Source organism: Chlorocebus sabaeus, chromosome 20 (genome assembly GCF_047675955.1).
Source record: "Chlorocebus sabaeus isolate Y175 chromosome 20, mChlSab1.0.hap1, whole genome shotgun sequence".
In the NCBI taxonomy this organism is placed as follows: Eukaryota; Metazoa; Chordata; class Mammalia; order Primates; family Cercopithecidae; genus Chlorocebus; species Chlorocebus sabaeus.
The window spans coordinates 50,456,905-50,476,042 of NC_132923.1; the positions used below are offsets into that span (position 1 = coordinate 50,456,905).

Here is a 19,138-nt window from a genome sequence, read left to right on the forward strand (position 1 = left end):
AGAAGATACTTTTTTACATCATTGTGTACCTTTACTTCACAGCATTCATTGTAGTTTGTAAATATACACTTATTTGTGTTATATTTTGGTTAATGTGTCTCCCCCAATAAGATGGTAAGTTCCATGACAGAAGGGTAGTGTCTGTTTGGCCCTCATGGTATTCTTAGGGCCTAGCACCATTGCCTGGCATGTAGAAGGCACACCATGAATATTTTGAATGCAGATACGCATGCAGAAAAGCATGAATGCACAGATGCAAAAAAGCATAAAAGCATAAATGAATTGGTTACTAGTATCTTTGGAGGTTTGTATCTTTGCATCATTTGAACCATTGCTCTGACCTTGGCTCTCTCATCCAGTTGGACCCTAGGCATGCATGGAAACACTGGAAATGGAAATTTGTTAAGCAACATAAATTGCAAACATTCCAAACTACAATAGAAAAACACATCTCACAGTAAATGCCGATCGAAGCCCAGAGCAGATGGACGTCCCTCCTGAAGCTGCTGTAGGTAATCTTTTGGTGAGTGTGTCCCTGTCACTGCCACTGTTTATCTGTATGAGTTCACTTTGTACATGGGCAGCACTGTCAAATGTCACCATCCCAACCCAGGACCGCAGCTCAATTATCTGCAGCAGGAAAAGCTGGCCTGCTTGATTCAGTCGATTGAGGCGGTTACCAGTCTAAATGGAGAAGCAAAAGAAAAACAGGTTACATTTAGAAGGAAAGACTAATAACAGAAAAGGCAATAGGGAATTTGGAAGTGGCTGCATGAATGTAGAGCAAATGACCATAAGCTTACTTGAGGCATATCCTAGGGGGAAAAACTTCTTATTTATATTTAGCAGCATCTTTGGGTAGAATTTTAGGGCCAGTGTATAAATAGTAAAAGATAAAACCAGATTACATAATCATTAAAGTTCAATGCATTAGTAATAATTCTAGATAAGTTCTGTATCAGGTGATATGGTTTGGCTCTGTGTCCTCAACCAAATCTCACCTCAAATTGTAATCCCCATAATCCCCACATGTCAACAGAGGGACCTGGTGGGAAGTGATTGGAACATGGAGGTGGTTTCTTCCATGATGTTCTCACTATAGTGAGTGAGTTCTCACAAGATCTAAGGTTTTATAAGGGACTCTTCCCACTTTGTGCGCGCTCTCTCTCTCTCTCTCTTTCTCTCTCTCTCACTGTCTCTCCTGCTGCCGTGTAAGACATCCCTGCTTCCCCTTCCACCATGATTGTAAATTTCCTGAGGCCTCCCCAGCCAGGGAGAACTGTGCGTCAATTAAACCTCTTTCCTTTATAGATTACCCAGTCTTGGGTATTTCTTTATAGCAGTATGAGAACAGAGTAATACATAAGGCTGTGGACCTATAGACTTATATATCGTCAGTGAAACATTAAAAATGTTAAGCTCATATAATTCATCAGATCTTGGCTCATAAATTGAAAATTAATTCAATTTGGCAAATGAGATAGTTGATGCTGAATCTTTGTTGAACAAAGGTGAAGTGGGCATTTCTGAAGACAGTGTTATAGTTACAACTATTCTGGCCCTCCGGTTATGTTTATTCCCAACCAGTTCCGAGTCAGGGTCCAGAACATGCATATCTGTGACCAGCATCCAGAAGACCAAGACTCATTGAACATACCGCCATGCTTCCAGATTTATCAAGGACTAAACACACAATTCTTTGTCCAATCTGCAGCAGTGAGAAGGTGGGATTGGGTGGCTGTGTTGTCGTAGGAGTGGTTTTCTTAAAGTCCTCAGAATCACGGATCACTTCCCATGTGCTTCGGAGATTGCATTTTGTATTTTGCATGTTTGGAGCTTCTTTGTTGTGGTTTTGTTCTGTACAGAATTCAACTACCTGAAATTGTCAATGAAATGATATAGATAATGGTAAACTATGTGGTAAAATATTTGATAATTTGTTAGAAATATTTTCTTTTATTTTGAGACAAGGTATCACTTAGTCAGCCGCTGGAGTGCAGTGGCACAATCTTAGCTCACTGCAGCGGCACAATCTTAGCTCACTGCAGCTTCTACCTCCGGGGCTCAAGTAAGCCTTCCACCTCAGCCTCCCGCGTAGTTGGGACCACAGGTTTGTGCCACCATGCCTGGCTTATTTTTGTATTTTTAGTAGAGATGGGGTTTTTCTATGTTGCTCAGGCTGGTCTTGAACTCCTGAGCTAAAGTGATCTGCCCACCTCGGCCTCCCACAGTGCTGGGATTATAGGCATGAGCCACTATGCCCAGCCTGATAGAAATATTCTAAATCCACATTTAAAATAGTTTAATCCTCTGTCCTTTTCCTGTCTGCTCTGCTATTGCATAACCTTGGCTCAATTGCACAATCACTGTAAAACAGTGCTGGGGAAAATCATGGTCATAATGCAGACTTCCCACCTTAAATCAGGCCTTCAATCTCATTAGACCCTTAGTGCTCCTTGGCAATCCATTTACCTCTTCTTTTTGGTTTCCTTCCTACTCCTCAAATTTACCATTTCAAGCCATCACTACTCTCTCCATGGCACCCTTTCCAGCATTCCTCTCTTGGAACCATCTTATCTCTCCATCCTTATACTACCAAACTCCACTTCCTTACTTCCCACTCATTTATTAACACACTGTATTCCAACCTTCAACTCCCAACGTTCCAGCTCTCTCCAAAATCCACTTGGAGGTCTCACATGCTCCTCAAACTCCTCATGTTCATTATTGACCTTATCACCTTCCTCCCATCTACTCCTCCTCCACATGTATTTCCTAACTTGATGTCACCACTATGCACTCCATCACCAAAATTAGGAAACTGGAAGTTTTCCTACCTTTTCCCTCCTAAAAAGTAACCAAGACCAATACATTTCACTGTCTCTCCATTTCATCATCTTTTCTCCATCTCCAATGAAATATCCATCACCCAAGCCATCACAGTCCCTCCCTCAGATGATTGCAGTTTCCTATATAACTTTTCCATCTTGTTTCCTCTCTGTTTGGTCCACCTCCTAGCTGCCTGAGAGTCTTTCCTCTTATTCCTCTGCTTAACACCCTTTGGTGGCTCATGATTGATCATACATTACAATCCACTCCTTCATATACCAACGGCAAACTCTATGACTTGGAACTTTGCTTCCTTCTCCATTCTCATTCTGGCTGTGTGTTCTATGTCTCTTAATTTACCCCACTATAGTCTGTCAGTTCCCAAACTTGCCAACCTTTGGCATCTTTAAGGCTTTGCTTCTCCTCTGTCTTCTATGTTGTAAACTATCTTCATGTTCAGCCAAAAAGTCACTTCTGAAATGTTTCTTCATTTTCTACTCTTCCTACTGAGAATTTCCATTCTGCCCTTTACAGCCTTATAGTATCTTGTAGAAATTTCAATAAGGCCCCTTTAACATTGCAATGCACTTATTGGACTGTAAATCCATCTGATATGGTTTGGTTCTGTGTCCCCACCCAAATCTCATCTTGATTTGTAATCCCCACGTGTTGAGGGAGGGATCTGGTGGGAGGTGATTGGATCATTGAGATGGTTTCCCCCATGCTGTTCTTGTGATACTGAGTGAGTTCCCATGCGATCTGATGATTTTGTAAGTGACAGTTTCCCTTGCATTCTCTCTCTCCTGCCGCCTTATAAGGTGTGCCTTGCTTCCCCTTCCCCTTCCACCATGATTGTAAGTTTCCTGAGGCCACCTTAGCCATGTGGAACTGCGAGTCAGTGAAACCTCTTTCATTTATAAATTACCCAGTCTTAGGTATAGTTTATAATGGTGTGAAAATGAACTAATACACCATCTATTACAAAAACCTGCTTCCTAAATTTTGCTTCCTCAAAATTTAGCCCTAGTGTCTGACACATAACAAAAACTCAATATAACTTTGTTGTTTTTTTGACTAACCTTAACCTCCCTGCACCTGAATTATTAAATCTACAAAATAGTGATAGTTATTATGCAGGGAATAAATGAGAATACAGGCACTAGGGTCAATACTAACACAGCCAATAAATGATGGTTCCTTTCCCTTTCCTATGTCATATAACACTTGCTAGTATTTATATCCCTCACATGTGGGGGATTTTTTATTAAGGCATAGTATACAAAAGAGAAGTAACATGATTCCTCCTCTCAGTGACTTTACAATATTATCATTCAATTATAAATCCTAGTATCTAGGATTCTATTAATTTAGAAAGTAATCATTAGTTGTACAACATTTTTCTCTTTATGTGCATTTTTCAGGTCATGTGTTTTGGTAATGTTTTTATGTTATCAGTATGGATACTTTTTAGGAAGAAGACCTGAAAAACTTTTGTGTAAACCCCAGGCAGAGGCTACCACATCTGACTAGGCATCAGATTTAACTCTGTGGCTAATTTAAAATATATAATCTGGGCCTCCTCTTGGAAGTTTCTGAATAGGCCTGGGAATGAACTGCAATGCCAAATTGAAGGATGATGGGCCTGGTGAGCCATGGTGCATCACATTTTAAAAACTTATGCTACATTCCTATTGACAGACTCTTGCAATTTATTTCAACCTCCATTCCAAAAGGAAAATGTAATTTTATATGAGACTGGAAAATAAGAGAGACTTCCCACTGAAGTCAGTTAACTGATGCCTTCAATCTCATTTTGTGCAAAATTTCTGATTTATATATTTAGCAGTAATATCAATAACTGGCCAAGTTCATTTTATGACCAGTTGGACATTAAAAAAAATTAAGAATTTTAAAACTTTAAAGCTATTTAAACTATATATGCACTCCCTAACGTAACCAATACTCTTAAAAAGATAGAAAATTTCAGTTAGCCAAAAGCAAACATGCAGGCTGAAAAGAACTCTCTGAAAAGTTAAATCAAGAGCCTACTGATCATGTCTTTATTAACTAATAAAAGGAACTGCCTAATCCTCCTGGGTAAAGTCCTTATTTAAGTAAGAATGTGTGTGCTTGTATGCCTTTGTGAGTATTTAAAGTAATCCTAAGCACTTGAACTAAAAACTAGTTGGGGGAGGATGATGGAGAAGAAAGCGTAGACACTTGGAGGGTGAGGGAAAGGAAGATAGGACTTTATCCTTGACTTGCACGCCCAGCTTGTCCCAGAGATAATCCATTGCTCACTGATGATTTCTCTAAACTTTGATTCTCCCTTGGAGCACTTGGAGTAAAAGCCTCACTAAATTCAAAAGAATCTGAAGCGGGGGGGTGGCAGAGGGGAAAACAAGGTACTTACAGAATCAACATGTTGTGCAAACATTATAGAAGCCTTCTCGGTCTGTTGGGAATGGGGTATAAACTCACATCCTTTTTCGTAGAGTCCTGTTGCTTTATTGAATGTGCATCTTTTGGTGTAACAGCTGCCTCCCTGACACTTGTTTACTTCAGTTTTACCAGTAATACCTACTGAACATCTGAAAATATAGGAAGGTTAGATGTTTAGGTGATGTCATGATTTCAAAGGGTCAGAGTCTATACTCAGTTTCTGACAGATTGGCTTTCTGTGATTTTCCTCTCATGATCCAAGAAACAAGGACATCCCATCATAGCAAAATTGTTAAACTGTCATCAGAGTCATTTCTGTTTGCCAGAAAGTATCTGGGGGGATTACAAAAATGGTATTAGAATGTATTTCTATGCAGCAGAAGAGCCAAGTCTGGCTTAGGGCTGTGGTTAGCATTAATACAGACATAAGTCCTCAGGCACCTCTGAATCTATTCCCTTCATCCCTAGAAGGTCAAGAGCCCTCTTTTATTTCCCACAAAAGATTTGCTGACATTTCTTATTTGTTTGTTTTCTAATTACTTTATTGCATACGACTTTTGCGGAGTTCTGGTATGCTCATAGGTATTTTAAATGTTTCCATGCATTAGGTATTTATGAGTTTTGTTGCTATTACAGCTGGAATGCTTTCCCCCTACATCTTATTGTTTAATTTTATTTTTTAACCATATAACAATGCATGAGCACTATTGAAAATTTGGAAAATGGCAAAAAGCATGAAGAAAAGGAAAAAAACATGTCTCACTATCAGAAATGAGCTACTGTTACCATGTTGAATATGTATATATTAACATAACACTGCACATATAGCTTTGTTTCCTGCTTTAAAAAAACTTAGCATATTTAACTTTTTAATATCATTTATTTATATATTTATATATTATTTAATATTTTTCAAAATGTGGCTGGGTGCGGCGACTTATACCTATAATCCCAGCACTTCGGGAGGCTGAGGTGGGTGGATTGCTTGAGGCCAGGAATTTGAGACCAGCCTGGGCAATGTGGCGAAACCCAACTCTACCAGAAATACAATAAAAATTAGCTGGGCATGGTGGTGTGCACCTGTAATCCCAGCTACTTGGGAAGCTAAGGCACGACAATCACTTGAACCTGAAACGCAGAGGTTGCAGTGAGCTGAGATCGCACCACTGCACTCCAGCCTGGGAGACACAGTTGAGACTGACTCAAAAAAAAAAAAAAAAAATTTTCAAAATGTGATCTTAATAATTTTATATCGTTTAATACCATCATATGTATTCAGACTAACTTGTTGAACTTAGTTTCCCTTCCCAATTTGTCAGTACTATAAATAAAACATCAATGAATAAACAAAATTTCATATCCAAGTTTGACTGTATTTCAAAATTTGCCCTGTGATTGATTCCCTGAGAAATTACTAGATCCAAAAGTTTGAACATTTTAAAGCCTGTTGATACAGCTTCTCTATCATGTCCTTACAATGCATTTTTAAACATGAAATGCATTTTTAAACATGAAATCACAGGATCAATAAATTTTTAAATTTAATATGTGTCACCCAAATTGCTTTCCAGAAAAGTTACATGAATTTATGCCTCTAACAACCATCTGTGAGAGCTTTCATCCCACTGACAGTAACTTACTAGATAATACATGAACCTCATCCTTGTCAAATTTACATCTCTCATTACTAGTAAGTATGAACATTTTTATTATTGGACATTTTTATTTCATTTCTTTAATTTTCTTTTTCTTGAGACAGGGTCTCACTCTTGTTGCCCAGGCTAGAATGCAGTGGTGTGATCATGGCTCACTGCAGCTTCAACCTCACCCCCAGGCTCAGATGATCCTTCCACCTCAGCCTCTCAAGTAGCCAGGATCACAGGCACGTGCCACCATGCCAGGCCAATTTTTGTATTTTTTGTAGAGAAAGGGTTTCACCGTGTTGCCAAGGCTGGTCTCAAACTCCTGGGCATTTTAATTTCTTCTTTTGTAAATTATCTATCCTTCTCCTTTGTCTGTTTTTCTATTTGGATGTTACTGTTTTACTGATTTTTCAAAAGCTCTTTATGTGTTACAATACTAAGCTTCTAAAGGCTTTCTTTTTTATTTTTGCAAATATCTTTTTCTGTTTTTCCTTTTTATTTGGTTTATGTTTGGTTTATGTGCAACAAAATTTTGAATTTCTATGTAGCCACATTTATTATTCTCTTAGTTATATTTTTCAATGATTGAATGCATTGAAAGAGTTTTGCTATCCAGGGATTTGATACTTATTAACATTCTTCTAGTTTTCATTATGATTTTGCTTTTTATCTTTAAAGAGTTCATCCAATTGGAAAAGAGTCTGTTAATATTTTCCCCACATAGTTAAAAAAATTGTCTATCTCAAGAAATCCTACCTTTCTTCACAGATTTGTAATTCTACCTATAATAACTAAATTATATGTGTAAATGTAAATATCTGCCCACATTTTTTTTTTTTCTTTTTTTTCTTGAGACAGAGTCTCGTCTGTCGCCCAGGCTGGCGTGCAGTGGCGCGATCTCGGCTCACTGCAAGCTCCACCTCCCAAGTTCACGCCATTCTCCTGCCTCAGCCTCCTGAGTAGCTGGGACTACAGGCGCCCGTCACCACGCCTGGCTAATTTTTTACATTTTTAGTAGAGACGGGATTTCACCGTGTTAGCCAGGAAGGCCTCGATCTCCTGACTCCTGATCCGCCTGCCTCGGCCTCCTAAAGTGCTGGGATTACAGGTGTGGTGAGCCACTGTGCCCAGCCCACATTGTTTTAATTAATGTAGTTTTATAGCATATTTAAAATTTGAAAAGTAAGAATCCCCTTTATGAATTTAGGCCTCTAACAACCATCTGTGAGAGCTTTCATCCCACTGACAGTAACTTACTAGATAATACATGAACCTCATCCTTGTCAAATTTACATCTCTCATTACTACCAGTAATTTCTACCAGTAATACCTACTGAACATCTGAAAATATAGGAAGGTTAGATGTGTAGGTGATGTCGCCATTTCAAAGGGTCAGAGTCTGTGCTCAGTTTCTGACAGATTGCCTTTCTGTGATTTTCCTCTCATGATCCAAGAAACAAGGACGTCTTTTCTCCAAAATGATCTTAGCTACTATCTACTAAACGAACTCTTGGATTTTTTTTAATGAGGTAAAAATTGATGTACTTTTGACTAGAATTTCATAAAACCTATATATGAAATTTGTTTATGTCTTCCATGAATTGAATGTCTCTCAATTTATCTTGGTTTTCTTTTAACCCCTTGAGAAGGATTTTATAGTTTTCTTTAAATATGTCTTCCACATTTTTTAGTGTTGTTTCTACTTTTATTATACCTTTCATTGCTGTCTTGGAGTATTATATTTTTGAACTGGTTATTGCTAATATATGGAAAAGTAATTTGAATATTTATTTTGTACCTGGTCACCTTATTGGCTTCCCTTGTCAATTTTAATTTCAGTTTATTTCCTTGTGTTTTCTAAGTGGATCACAGATCATCTGCGTAACAGTGATTTTCTCTCTTCCTTTCCATCTTTTATCTTTACCTTTTCATCATTTGGCCACAATTTCCTAAGCAAGGTTGAATAATTGTGATAACAGTGGCCATTCTTAGTCCTGGCAGTGTCTCTAGTATTTCCCTATTAAATATGAGTTAGATTGTTGGCTCTCAACAGATGTTCTGTATCATATGAATGAAGTAACCTCCTGTCCTGGGCAGTGCTGTCATTTGTGTGATTGCTTCTAAGCCTTACAAATAATTTAAAAATTTGGAAGATAATGAGCAATACATATTATTAATATATTAAAATTAAAAGGTTTAAAGAGGACATGGTGATCATGTCTTATCTGTGGAAAGAAAAACATGTTGTATATGTACTCATTTCTAGAATATCTCTGGAAAGAAATATTCTATCAGAAAGAATACTGGCACAATCTCGGCTCACTGCAACCTCCACCTCCCGGGTTCAACCAATTCTCCTGCCTCAGCCTCCTGAGTAGCTGGAATTATAGGTGTGTGCCACCACACCTGGCCTGTTTTGTTGTATTTTTAGTAGAGACAGAGTTTTGCCATGTTGGCCAGGCTGGTTTCGAACTCCTGACCTCAGGTGATCCTCCCTGGGCCTCCCAAAGTGCTGGGATTACAGATGTGAGCCACTGTGCCCAGCCTACTTGGTGTCTCTTTACGCCTGAAGAGATCCAACACTAAGGCATAATATAATGGAAATGGACCAAGTGTACAGAGTCTGACTGTTATAAAGAAAGGGAAAAGTAAAGAGCAGTAATGGCCTTGTGGGATAAATGGAAGCTAGAACTGAGTTCTGAGCCCCTTTTGAAAAAGTTGTGCTAGGCCGAGACAGGAATCAAAGCTGAGTGCATCTTCTTAAAGGGCTATCAGGCAAGCAAGACTGGAAGCAGACATGGAGAGGATGCTGTACCAACTTCTACTTAAAAAGAGGGTATTGTTCTTAAATGCAGGAATAAACGTGCATTTTTATCAAGTTTCTTTTGAGAATCTATTGGAACAATCATTTATTTTCTTCTTTTCTTCATGTACTATATTCATTACTTACTATTACAACATTTTTGGATTTCTGGAACACATTCTCACTTGGCTTTAATGTGTTTGTTATTCCCTTAATTTTGCCAGATGTAATTTTCTATCCTTTTATTTGAAATCTTCGCCTCTATCTTTTTAGAGAGGCTGTAGCTACAGAATTTCTTTCATTCCATTTGTCAGATTTTAGTGTCTGAGTTATACTAACTCTTTAAAATACATTGGGAAGTTCCCTATCACTTCTGTTTGCACTAAAGCAGTTTTTGTGCACTGAGACTGCTGGTTGCAAGAATTAGCCCATACATTCACGGCAGCCAAGCGTTCTTTCCAAGGGTTGTGCTTGATTTCTACTGACATCGCGCAAGGTTTAATTCAAACTGGGAGGAGTTTCTGTTTCGCTTTGATATTCAAACTCTTTTTCAGATAAGTTTCACAGTCCCTCCCAAGCCCATTCATACTGATAAAGTCCACACAGATACCATGCTGGGCTGGGTGGGCATAGTGGCTCACACCACCATGATGGCAGAAATAATCCCAGCACTTTGGCAGGCTGAAGTGGGAAGATCTCTTGAGCCCAGGAGTTCAACACCAGCCTGGGCAACATAAGGACACCCTGTCTGTACGAAAACTTAAGACCAGCCTGGGCAACATGGTGAGACTCCATCTCTACGGTAAATATAAAAATTAGTCTGATGTGGTAATGTGTGCCTGTAGTCCCAGCTACTCGGGAGGCTGAGGTGGGAGGATTGCTTGAGTTCGGAGGTTGAAGCTGGGGTGAGCTGTGATAGCATCACTGCACTCCAGCCTGGGTGACAGAGCAACACCCTTTCTCAAAAAAAAAAAAAAAAAAAAGATAGTATTCTGCCCTCAAGGCATTGAAGAGCCTCATTAGCTCTGTTTATGTCACTGGTGCTGGTATGGGATGATGGAGACACTGAACACAGCACCTGTAGATTTTTTATGGTTGGTACAATTAAAAAAAAAAAAGGAGGCAAATGATTTCTAGCTGCAGAGTGAAGAATTCAATGAACTGAAACACTTGTAAAGTAACAAAACAGTGGTTTTGTGGAACTCTGAAAAAGAAGGCACTAAGAATGAATTTAAATTAGAAAATAAGACAGGACACACATTTTTTAAAGTAATCAATTCAAGAAAAAAAAGGTTGCAATTTAAAATAGTTTGGAACAAGTTAAATAAAAATATACACACCTTACTGCTTGGATTCTTCCATTGGATAAGTAGAATTTCTCATCATTATTGTACTCATCAAATACTCCCCATCGTAGATGAGCCCACTCATGGACAAATGCCCTACCTGTGAGAAAGTATTTTAAAAAACTGATTACAGTAAGAATGGCAAAATTACCTTCTCACACTAGGAGAAAGCAATGTTTTGGAATATTTATGCTTTGCTGTGTTAATTTTTTAAATGAAAGACTTGATTTCTTTAGATCTAATATAGCTGTACATTTTCTTGAAATATGAATACTTATTTTGGCTTATCAAATGTTAATCAGGCACCTCGTAAGTGCCAAGCAGCCATTCAGACACAGAGAAACAGCTGCCGTGTCCTCACATAGCTCCTGGTGTAGTGGAGGGCATGTGTGATTAGAAGCTAAAATGCCTGGTGGTGCAGGCATGATGACAGAGGTCAGCAAAGGCGGCTATGGGAGCCCAGGCATTCCCACAGCAGCCGGGGCAACATCCTCAACCAATTCTTCTTCCTCATGGCTCCTATCTCATCAAACCTCAAGGTCTGCTTACTCCATCTCTGTCTGTTTTATTCATTCTCACCTTTCCAGGCCCATTGCCACTTACTCCTGAATTGCTGCAATAGTCACCAGATTGGCTTCCATGTCTCCATCCTTCAGGGAAAGTCCAACTTCTCAACATGGTGTACCAGGTCCCTGATGCCTCAGGCCTGCTCTTCTCTGCAGCCTTGTTTCTTGCTGTTCTCCACTCACTTCTCAAACTCTAGAATTAGGATGAGTTCCTGAACTCCTTTTTTCCTAAGTCACATCATGCTCTTGTTCAACTCTGGTCTTTTTTACCTGTGTTTCCTTAGCTTGGAATACTTCCTTCCTATCTTTGCCTGGATAACTCCTATTCTTCTTTGAAAATCAAGCTTCTGTGTGCCTAGAAGCCTGCCCTGATATCCTCATCCTAGGCCCAGTACTCCCCATTTGCATTTCACTATCTCCCATTAGGAACTTACAATGATAAACAGCCATTGCTACTCAATTGCCAGTCTCCTGCAATAGAAAATGGTCTCCATGAGGACCGACAATATGACTTCTTCACTGTCATATCTGGGCACATAGTGTCTAGAACTTAGCAGGCATTCAGTGATATTTGTTAAACTTGAATGAAATCTTAATGACTTACGTACAGCTCAGTTTTTCTGGAATGTAAATTCCAAGGAAGGCTGAATTTGGACGGTTATGTGAAGTGGGGCATTCTGTGGAAACTCTAGTATCCCACACTAAGGATTGGGACTTTATTTTGTAGGTGTTCGTGGTCTCTTTAAAGGAAGATTGTGAGAGAATAGGAGTGGAGTCACAGTACAGAAAGGAGACATTATAAAGGAATGGTTTTATATATGATCGTGATGGCTGGAGTGGGCTCAGGAGTGGGATGGGGCAGTTAGGTCAATCAATTCAACACTTATTTGTTGAGCCATACATTGAGAATGTTCTGTTCCTGTTATGGAGGTGAAATGTGTTGTAGAACAACAAAGAGGTACGCTTGACACATCCTTTTGATCAGGTCTTTAAGCGCTCTAGTGTATTTGGGAGTGGGGCTTGGATAGTGTTCTGTTTGCTTGTTTTCTCTGCCTTATGTGTTTAAAAAAAGAAAATCAAGCTGGTTCTAGGGGATCCAAACCTTTTTTGAGATAAAGAAATCTAATGCTAGTTATTTAGTAATGAATCACATTTGGTTATACTTGAAAAGTACATTTTATATATATGTCATTACTTAATACTTCCTCCAATAATTATTATGTATACCTCATATATAAATGATAAAGTTTATCATTGGAGTTTTTTCTTTAGTTACATGTTTTTGAGAGCTGAATTGGAAAGGTATTCTGTCTGCTACTCAACGTGTGATCCACAGACCAGTAGAATAAACATCTCCTCTGAGCTTGTTAAAAATGCAGATTCTTGAGTCCCACTCTACACCTAATGAATGAGAATCCACTTTTTTTTTTTTTTTTTTTTTTTTTTTTTGAGACGGTGTCTCACTCTGTCACCCAGACTGGAGTGCAGTGGCGCGATCTCGGCTCACTGCAACCTCCGCCTCCCGGGTTCACGCCATTCTCCTGCCTCAGCCTCCCAAGTAACTGGGACTACAGAGGCGTCCGCCACCACGCCCGGCTAATTTTTTTGTATTTTTTAGTAGAGACGGGTTTCACTGTGTTAGCCAGGATGGTCTTGATTTCCTGACCTCGTGATCCGCCCGCCTCGGTCTCCTAAAGGAGAATCCACATTTTAACAAGATTCATACATAATTTGAATGCACGTCTGAGAACACTGCACATATACGCCATCTCGTGGCTATCATATGAATTGCAGGCAGAAGATTTAATTCCGTTGTCTCCTTACATATCCATACAAACTTAATAATACAAATTAAATTCTTTTACAGTTATAGTATGATGCTACAATAATTTATGAAAATTCAAAATACTATATTTGTACATGTATCTGAAGTAAACTAAATTCATAGCTGAGAAATGCTAGAAATTCTAAGTGAAATGCATGTTCCATTTCAAGTGAAAAATGCGATGATGTTTTAAACTCTAATAGTTTGGCTTATACGTGCTTACTCACAAAGATAATGCTAGTGTTGATACACTTTGAACATAAAATAGTTAAATCGTATGAGACGTATGGTAGAATAGTTCATACCTTGTGGTCCATATTCTTTTAACTTTTTTCCTGCTAGGAAATTAGGAGTGAGGTGGATCCTTTCACCCTTGTCTCCACACTTGCCTATGTGCTCTGTGTAGGGTTCATCACCATCTGGAGGAGTAGACTCAGCAACCAGAACATCAGCCTGAAATTTAAGAAAAAGTTTTTATCATCACAAAGTTTCAGCAAATGAATTAACCATATTCATGCTGGAGTAAGTTTTAAACAATCACGTTTGATTTTAGAGTATTTTGATTTTAAAAAATCTGGGTTACAGGAGGAAGTGGAATTTTAAAGAAGAACTTGATATTCTCACATTTTTGTAGGTCTCGAGTTTTGGTCTCACATAGTCAGCTTTTGTCTTCCATGTTTCCGGAATCAAAATGGCAACATTTTTGAAATAAAATCGTTTTCCTGTAGCTTCAAACAGGTATGGAGATGCCTGGGTCACCATGTCCTGGGAAGAAAAAAATATATACATAATAATTGACTGAAAATAAATTAAATTATCAGTCATTCAAATTCACATCGGGATTTCACATTTTCAAAAGCTAGTTATTTGTTAGGATGGGAAGAAGAAATGTAGAAACACATTTTAATAATAATAGCTAAGCTTTGTGAGCATTTGCCATATACCCTGTGTCATCGAAAAATCACTAGCAATGCAGACTCTAGAGACAGACTCTAATCCTGGCTGCACCACTTTTTGTGGGACATTCGGCAATTTCTAATTCTGAGCCTCAGTTTTCCCATTTACAAAATGGAATATTATATTATAGTGACTGGCTGATAAGGTCGTGGTGAGGAACAAAGTGAAACATGTGATGTGCTAGGAACAATGTTTGCTTCGCACAAGCAAGTATAAAATGTTAGCTACGCATTTCGTTTCACTCGTTCCTTTGAGGATCAATAAATCTTTGAGGGTGAAACTGAGAGTACAATTCTCAAGGTCTCACGGCAAGTAGTAATGAAGAGAAAAAGTGAATGTGATTTTAACACCTGCTGACTCTTGTAATCATTTTGGGATTATATACTAAGTCAAATTAAATGTAATACTAAATGTTATGGTATTATTTATTTATTTATTTATTTTTCTTTTTCTTAAACTTTACCAAGGGCTGATAGAAGTATTTATTTTTTGTACAGCGTGGTACTAAGAGTTAGATATAAGAAAATAGCATAATTATATATTTTCAAATTACACCTTATTTTACTTCTCTAAAATGAAATAGCTACAGTGTTAAATTATAAATGTGTCTGCAGATTCCCTGAGATACATTATGACAAGAGAGCAGGGAGAGTGATAGAAGATACTGTTATAGAAAAGGGGCAGTATAGGCCGGGCGCGGTGGCTCAAGCCTGTAATCCCAGCACTTTGGGAGGCCGAGGCGGGCGGATCACGAGGTCAGGAGATGGAGACCATCCTGGCTAACAGGGTGAAACCCCGTCTCTACTAAAAAATACAAAAAACTAGCCGGGCGAGGTGGCGGGCGCCTGTAGTCCCAGCTACTCGGGAGGCTGAGGCAGGAGAATGACCGGAACCCGGGAGGCGGAGCTTGCAGTGAGCTGAGATCCGGCCACTGCGCTCCAGCCTGGGCGACAGAGCGAGACTCCGTCTCAAAAAAAAAAAAAAAAAGAAAAAAAAAAGAAAAGGGGCAGTATGTCTGTTAGGACTGAAAACCATTTGCTTCGAAAGTGAGCATAGACAGGAAAGAAGAGGCTGAAGACTGAGCCTAGTGAATGTGGGGGACCCCAGCATTCAGAGGTAGGAAGAGGAGGAGCCAGTACAGGGGCCTCAGAAGGGCAGCCAGTGCCTGCAGAGGAAATGAGGAGCTGTGGGATGAGAGTGTTGTAGGGAGGAGGGCGTGATCATCAGTGTCAAGCACTGCTGAGCCATCACTTCATATGAGGACTAAGAACTGATTGCTGGACTTGGCAGCATGGTGAGCCCTTGTGGCAGAATAAAGACAGCAGCTCCATAGAGTGGATTCGAGAAAGTGGGAGGTGAGGCAGTGGAGACAGTGAGTACAGACAACAACAGGTTCAGAAGTTTTTCTGTGAACTAAAGGGGAATGGAGAAATAGGCAGTAGCTGGAAGTGGACTTCAGGACAAGACAGTTTTGTTTGTTTTAATGGGAACTATTGTACAATATTTCTATGCTAATGGAAAAAAACCCAAAAATGTAAGAGAAAAAGGGGTCATTGCAGGAGCAAAGTCCTTGTGGGAACAGACCAGAGTGACCAGACTCCATTGCCTAGTGGGGGTCATCTTCGGAGCGGAAACACTCCATCATTTTATGGGGAAGCAGCACTTGGGGATTAGTGCACGGGGGAATCCTGCTGTGCCTCTTCCTAAGAGGTCAACTTGAGGAACTTATTTTACCTCTCTGAGCCTCAGTTTCTCCCTTTCAAATAGTGATAATAATGGTTGCCTCTATTTTTTTAAGTGTTCTTAATGATTTACATTTTTTTCTTCTAAAACTCCTGGATTTTTAACACTCACTAGGAGAGTTTAATATTATGTCACTTTAAAAAAATAAAATTAAAAAATGAGCCAAGATCACCAAAAACTTGAAAAGTAGGTATAAAACTTCACATATTAGAGTATTATATTACCATTTGACTTGTGAAATGGGAATTTCCAATGTCTCCCAGGAAGAATAAGTAACATGGAATGCTCTTGTCTTCCACATTGTAATAGAAACAATAATAAGGGATCTTTGTTTTGGCATCTGTTCCAGATTTTCAGAAAATGACCTCACATCCTAATACACACTTAGACTCTCAGGCTGAGAGAAGGTTGGGGGTGACAGTTTATAGGATGGGCTAGAAATTCCTTCAGGACAGGGACAGTATATTGACCATTGGACTTCGAGTACCTGACATAATTTAGATGTTCCGTAAATATTTGTTGAATGAATAAACAAATGAATGGATAAATAAAGTGGGTTTGGTAAGTGAAAAACTGGTATAGAAGTGCCAAGACAGGCAGTGCGTGGGGTCCTGTGCATTGCCCAGACTCCAAAATAACCCTATTGTGTACCTTCTTGTGTGTGTGTGTGCGCGCGTGTGTATGTCTGCGTGTGTACATGGGCATGTGTGTGTATGTATATTTGATGGAGGGGAGAGTTTCTCTCTGACTCTCCCTTCCTCAGCTTGTGACGTGTACTCACCCTACTAATATTAGCAAGAATGCAGTGGATGGAAGTGATGCAGAGCCATCAACTGCTCTTGTAGGTAGAGAAATCTGGGGACTGTCCTGCTGAAGCAAGTATTTTAAAGGCTGACTTAGAGGCTTCTGTCCCCACAGGGGCACCAGGGGAGAGCCTCTCATCAGCAAGAAGGTTGTTGGAGCAGAGGGAGGAATGGTCGGGAAAGGTGGCCAAGCCCTCGACGAGGTCCCTCAACTCTGCAGATCTGGCACATCGAATAGGAGGGAATTAGGGTCTCTGAGCATTCTATTCACTTAAGTGTTCTTGTTACAGAGAAGGAAATGATGGAAGCCATCATTATCTCACCCCCAACTTCAGGATCCATACTAGAAAGCCAATTTAATAATTGTAGTGAGAAGTACATATCTCAGGAAGAAAACCTCCAAGGACAATGAAGTGGAAGCACTTTAAAAGCTCTAAGCACTATATACTGTAGATACAAATTACCAGGGTCATTGAAGATGAATATGGCATCTACATTCTCCTTCTGGCATATTGCTGAACCCCACTGTCTAGCCAGAGACTGAAACACACTGGTCACATGTTTGCTGATGCCACTTCCAAATTTAGAAACAATCAAAAACTCACTCAACATTTTAGATGATTGAGAGATTCAAGAGGTCTGAATCCCCCTTTTATCACAGACAGCCTGAGTCTCTTTGGGTTAAGTAGGTAAACTTTATGGTGAATGACACCCTCCACTCTGTTCCCCATCCCCTACTGCTCCAATTCTCTAACCACACACTCCCGGCAGGTAGAGACGGTTTTCTTCCCAAACATTATCTTTCTGTATTTGCCTCTGCTTAGAGCAATGGATCTCTGGGGAAACCCCTCTGGGCCCTTGTTCTATTAATTTTCCATCTAGAGAGAGCTGATGACTATATCTACCATTTATTGAGCTCTTACTATGTACCAGGCACTAATGCATGCATTTTTAAAGTTATTTTTTAAAGTTCTGAGATAAATTTAGATTAACAGAAGACATGCAAAATATTGCACTGTATTCTTACATACTCCACCCAGCTTCCCTTTATAGGCATGCATTTTAAACTTTGATCCTCACAAAATCCAATAAGAGAGATATTTATTATTACTCTTCCCATTTTACAGACTAGTCCTCTTACTAGTACAGCACTGCCTCTGGATGTGCTACAACCAGATTCCGGGGTGGTCTTTCATAAAGCATTTCCCTCTTAGTTTTAGCTGCTTGCTGTTGTACAAGACCTTCTTCAATGGTATAGATGCCCCTGCCAGGACAGGAAGTCTTCTTCCTTTCCCTTCTGCTACGTAAGAGGTAGCAAGAAATCCTTGAAAGGATCCCTTGAATTGGGGCTGATAAAATGCAAGGTTTTCTCCCATCAGAGGGTCAGGGTTGTTCTTACATCAGAGATTTGTATCTTGGGCTTCCTTTAGGATCACAGGGAAGGGGGTTCCAATTAGGAGAATAAAAGGAGAGCCTGATACGTGCCAAGGGTAAAATCAGGCAAAGGATCTGTGCATCTCACAATATCTGTCAAATGTAGCTGACCCTGCCGTACTATAGAACTAAATTTTCAGTGACATAATCCACAGCAGTACATATCAATTTATCATTTATCAATTACCAACAATGTATCACTCTGAGTTATGTGCATTGCATTTATTATCTTATCCGACAGAAGAATCCTAATGGTTAACTTATTATTTCCATTTTACAGATGAAGAAACTGAAACTTAGACATAAAAGTACATGCCAGTGTCGTGCAGCTGGAATAGGGCACTCATGTTCTCTCTGTCACAACATTATGCTATGTTTTAAAAAGCATGGGTAATTACTAAGAACTTACCTTTATTTGTTGAATGAGTGTTTCATCTTCTGGCACATTGGGGTCGATTGCAATGACAATGCCTTCATAGCCATTGTTGTTCAGCTGAATGAGTGAATTACTCAGGGCCCCTTCTAGAAGGTGAAGAATCAAGATGAACACAGAACTCCTGAATGGCCCCATTGCTGTACATCTCCCTGTGGTTTCTCTCTTTGGAAAATGTGGGTTATGAAGGTGTCTTTCTTTACCATTATATATAAAGACACACATTTCCAACTTGTCAGAGGTGATTTATCACAGGTCTTTGTGTTTTACTATTGCTTTTGTATTCAGTAGGAGAATGATAACAATATCTTAGT

The 19,138-nt window shown here is 39.4% G+C and overlaps 1 protein-coding gene across 1 annotated transcript in view; it reads right to left on the reverse strand.

Moving 5' to 3' along the window:
- The window catches only part of CLCA1 (chloride channel accessory 1), a 33,116-nt gene extending 14,109 nt beyond the window's left edge, over window positions 1–19,007 (reverse strand). Inside the window, exons 1-7 of the mRNA XM_038002423.2 lie at window positions 18,801–19,007; window positions 14,079–14,219; window positions 13,760–13,907; window positions 11,058–11,163; window positions 5,243–5,420; window positions 1,658–1,876; window positions 457–684 (exon numbers count right to left, since the gene is read on the reverse strand). Of these exons, the coding sequence (XP_037858351.2) occupies window positions 457–684; window positions 1,658–1,876; window positions 5,243–5,420; window positions 11,058–11,163; window positions 13,760–13,907; window positions 14,079–14,219; window positions 18,801–18,962 (1,182 nt within the window). The 5' untranslated portion in view covers window positions 18,963–19,007. The remainder of the gene's footprint in view (window positions 1–456; window positions 685–1,657; window positions 1,877–5,242; window positions 5,421–11,057; window positions 11,164–13,759; window positions 13,908–14,078; window positions 14,220–18,800) is intronic.
- Window positions 19,008–19,138: the final 131 nt, after the last annotated feature.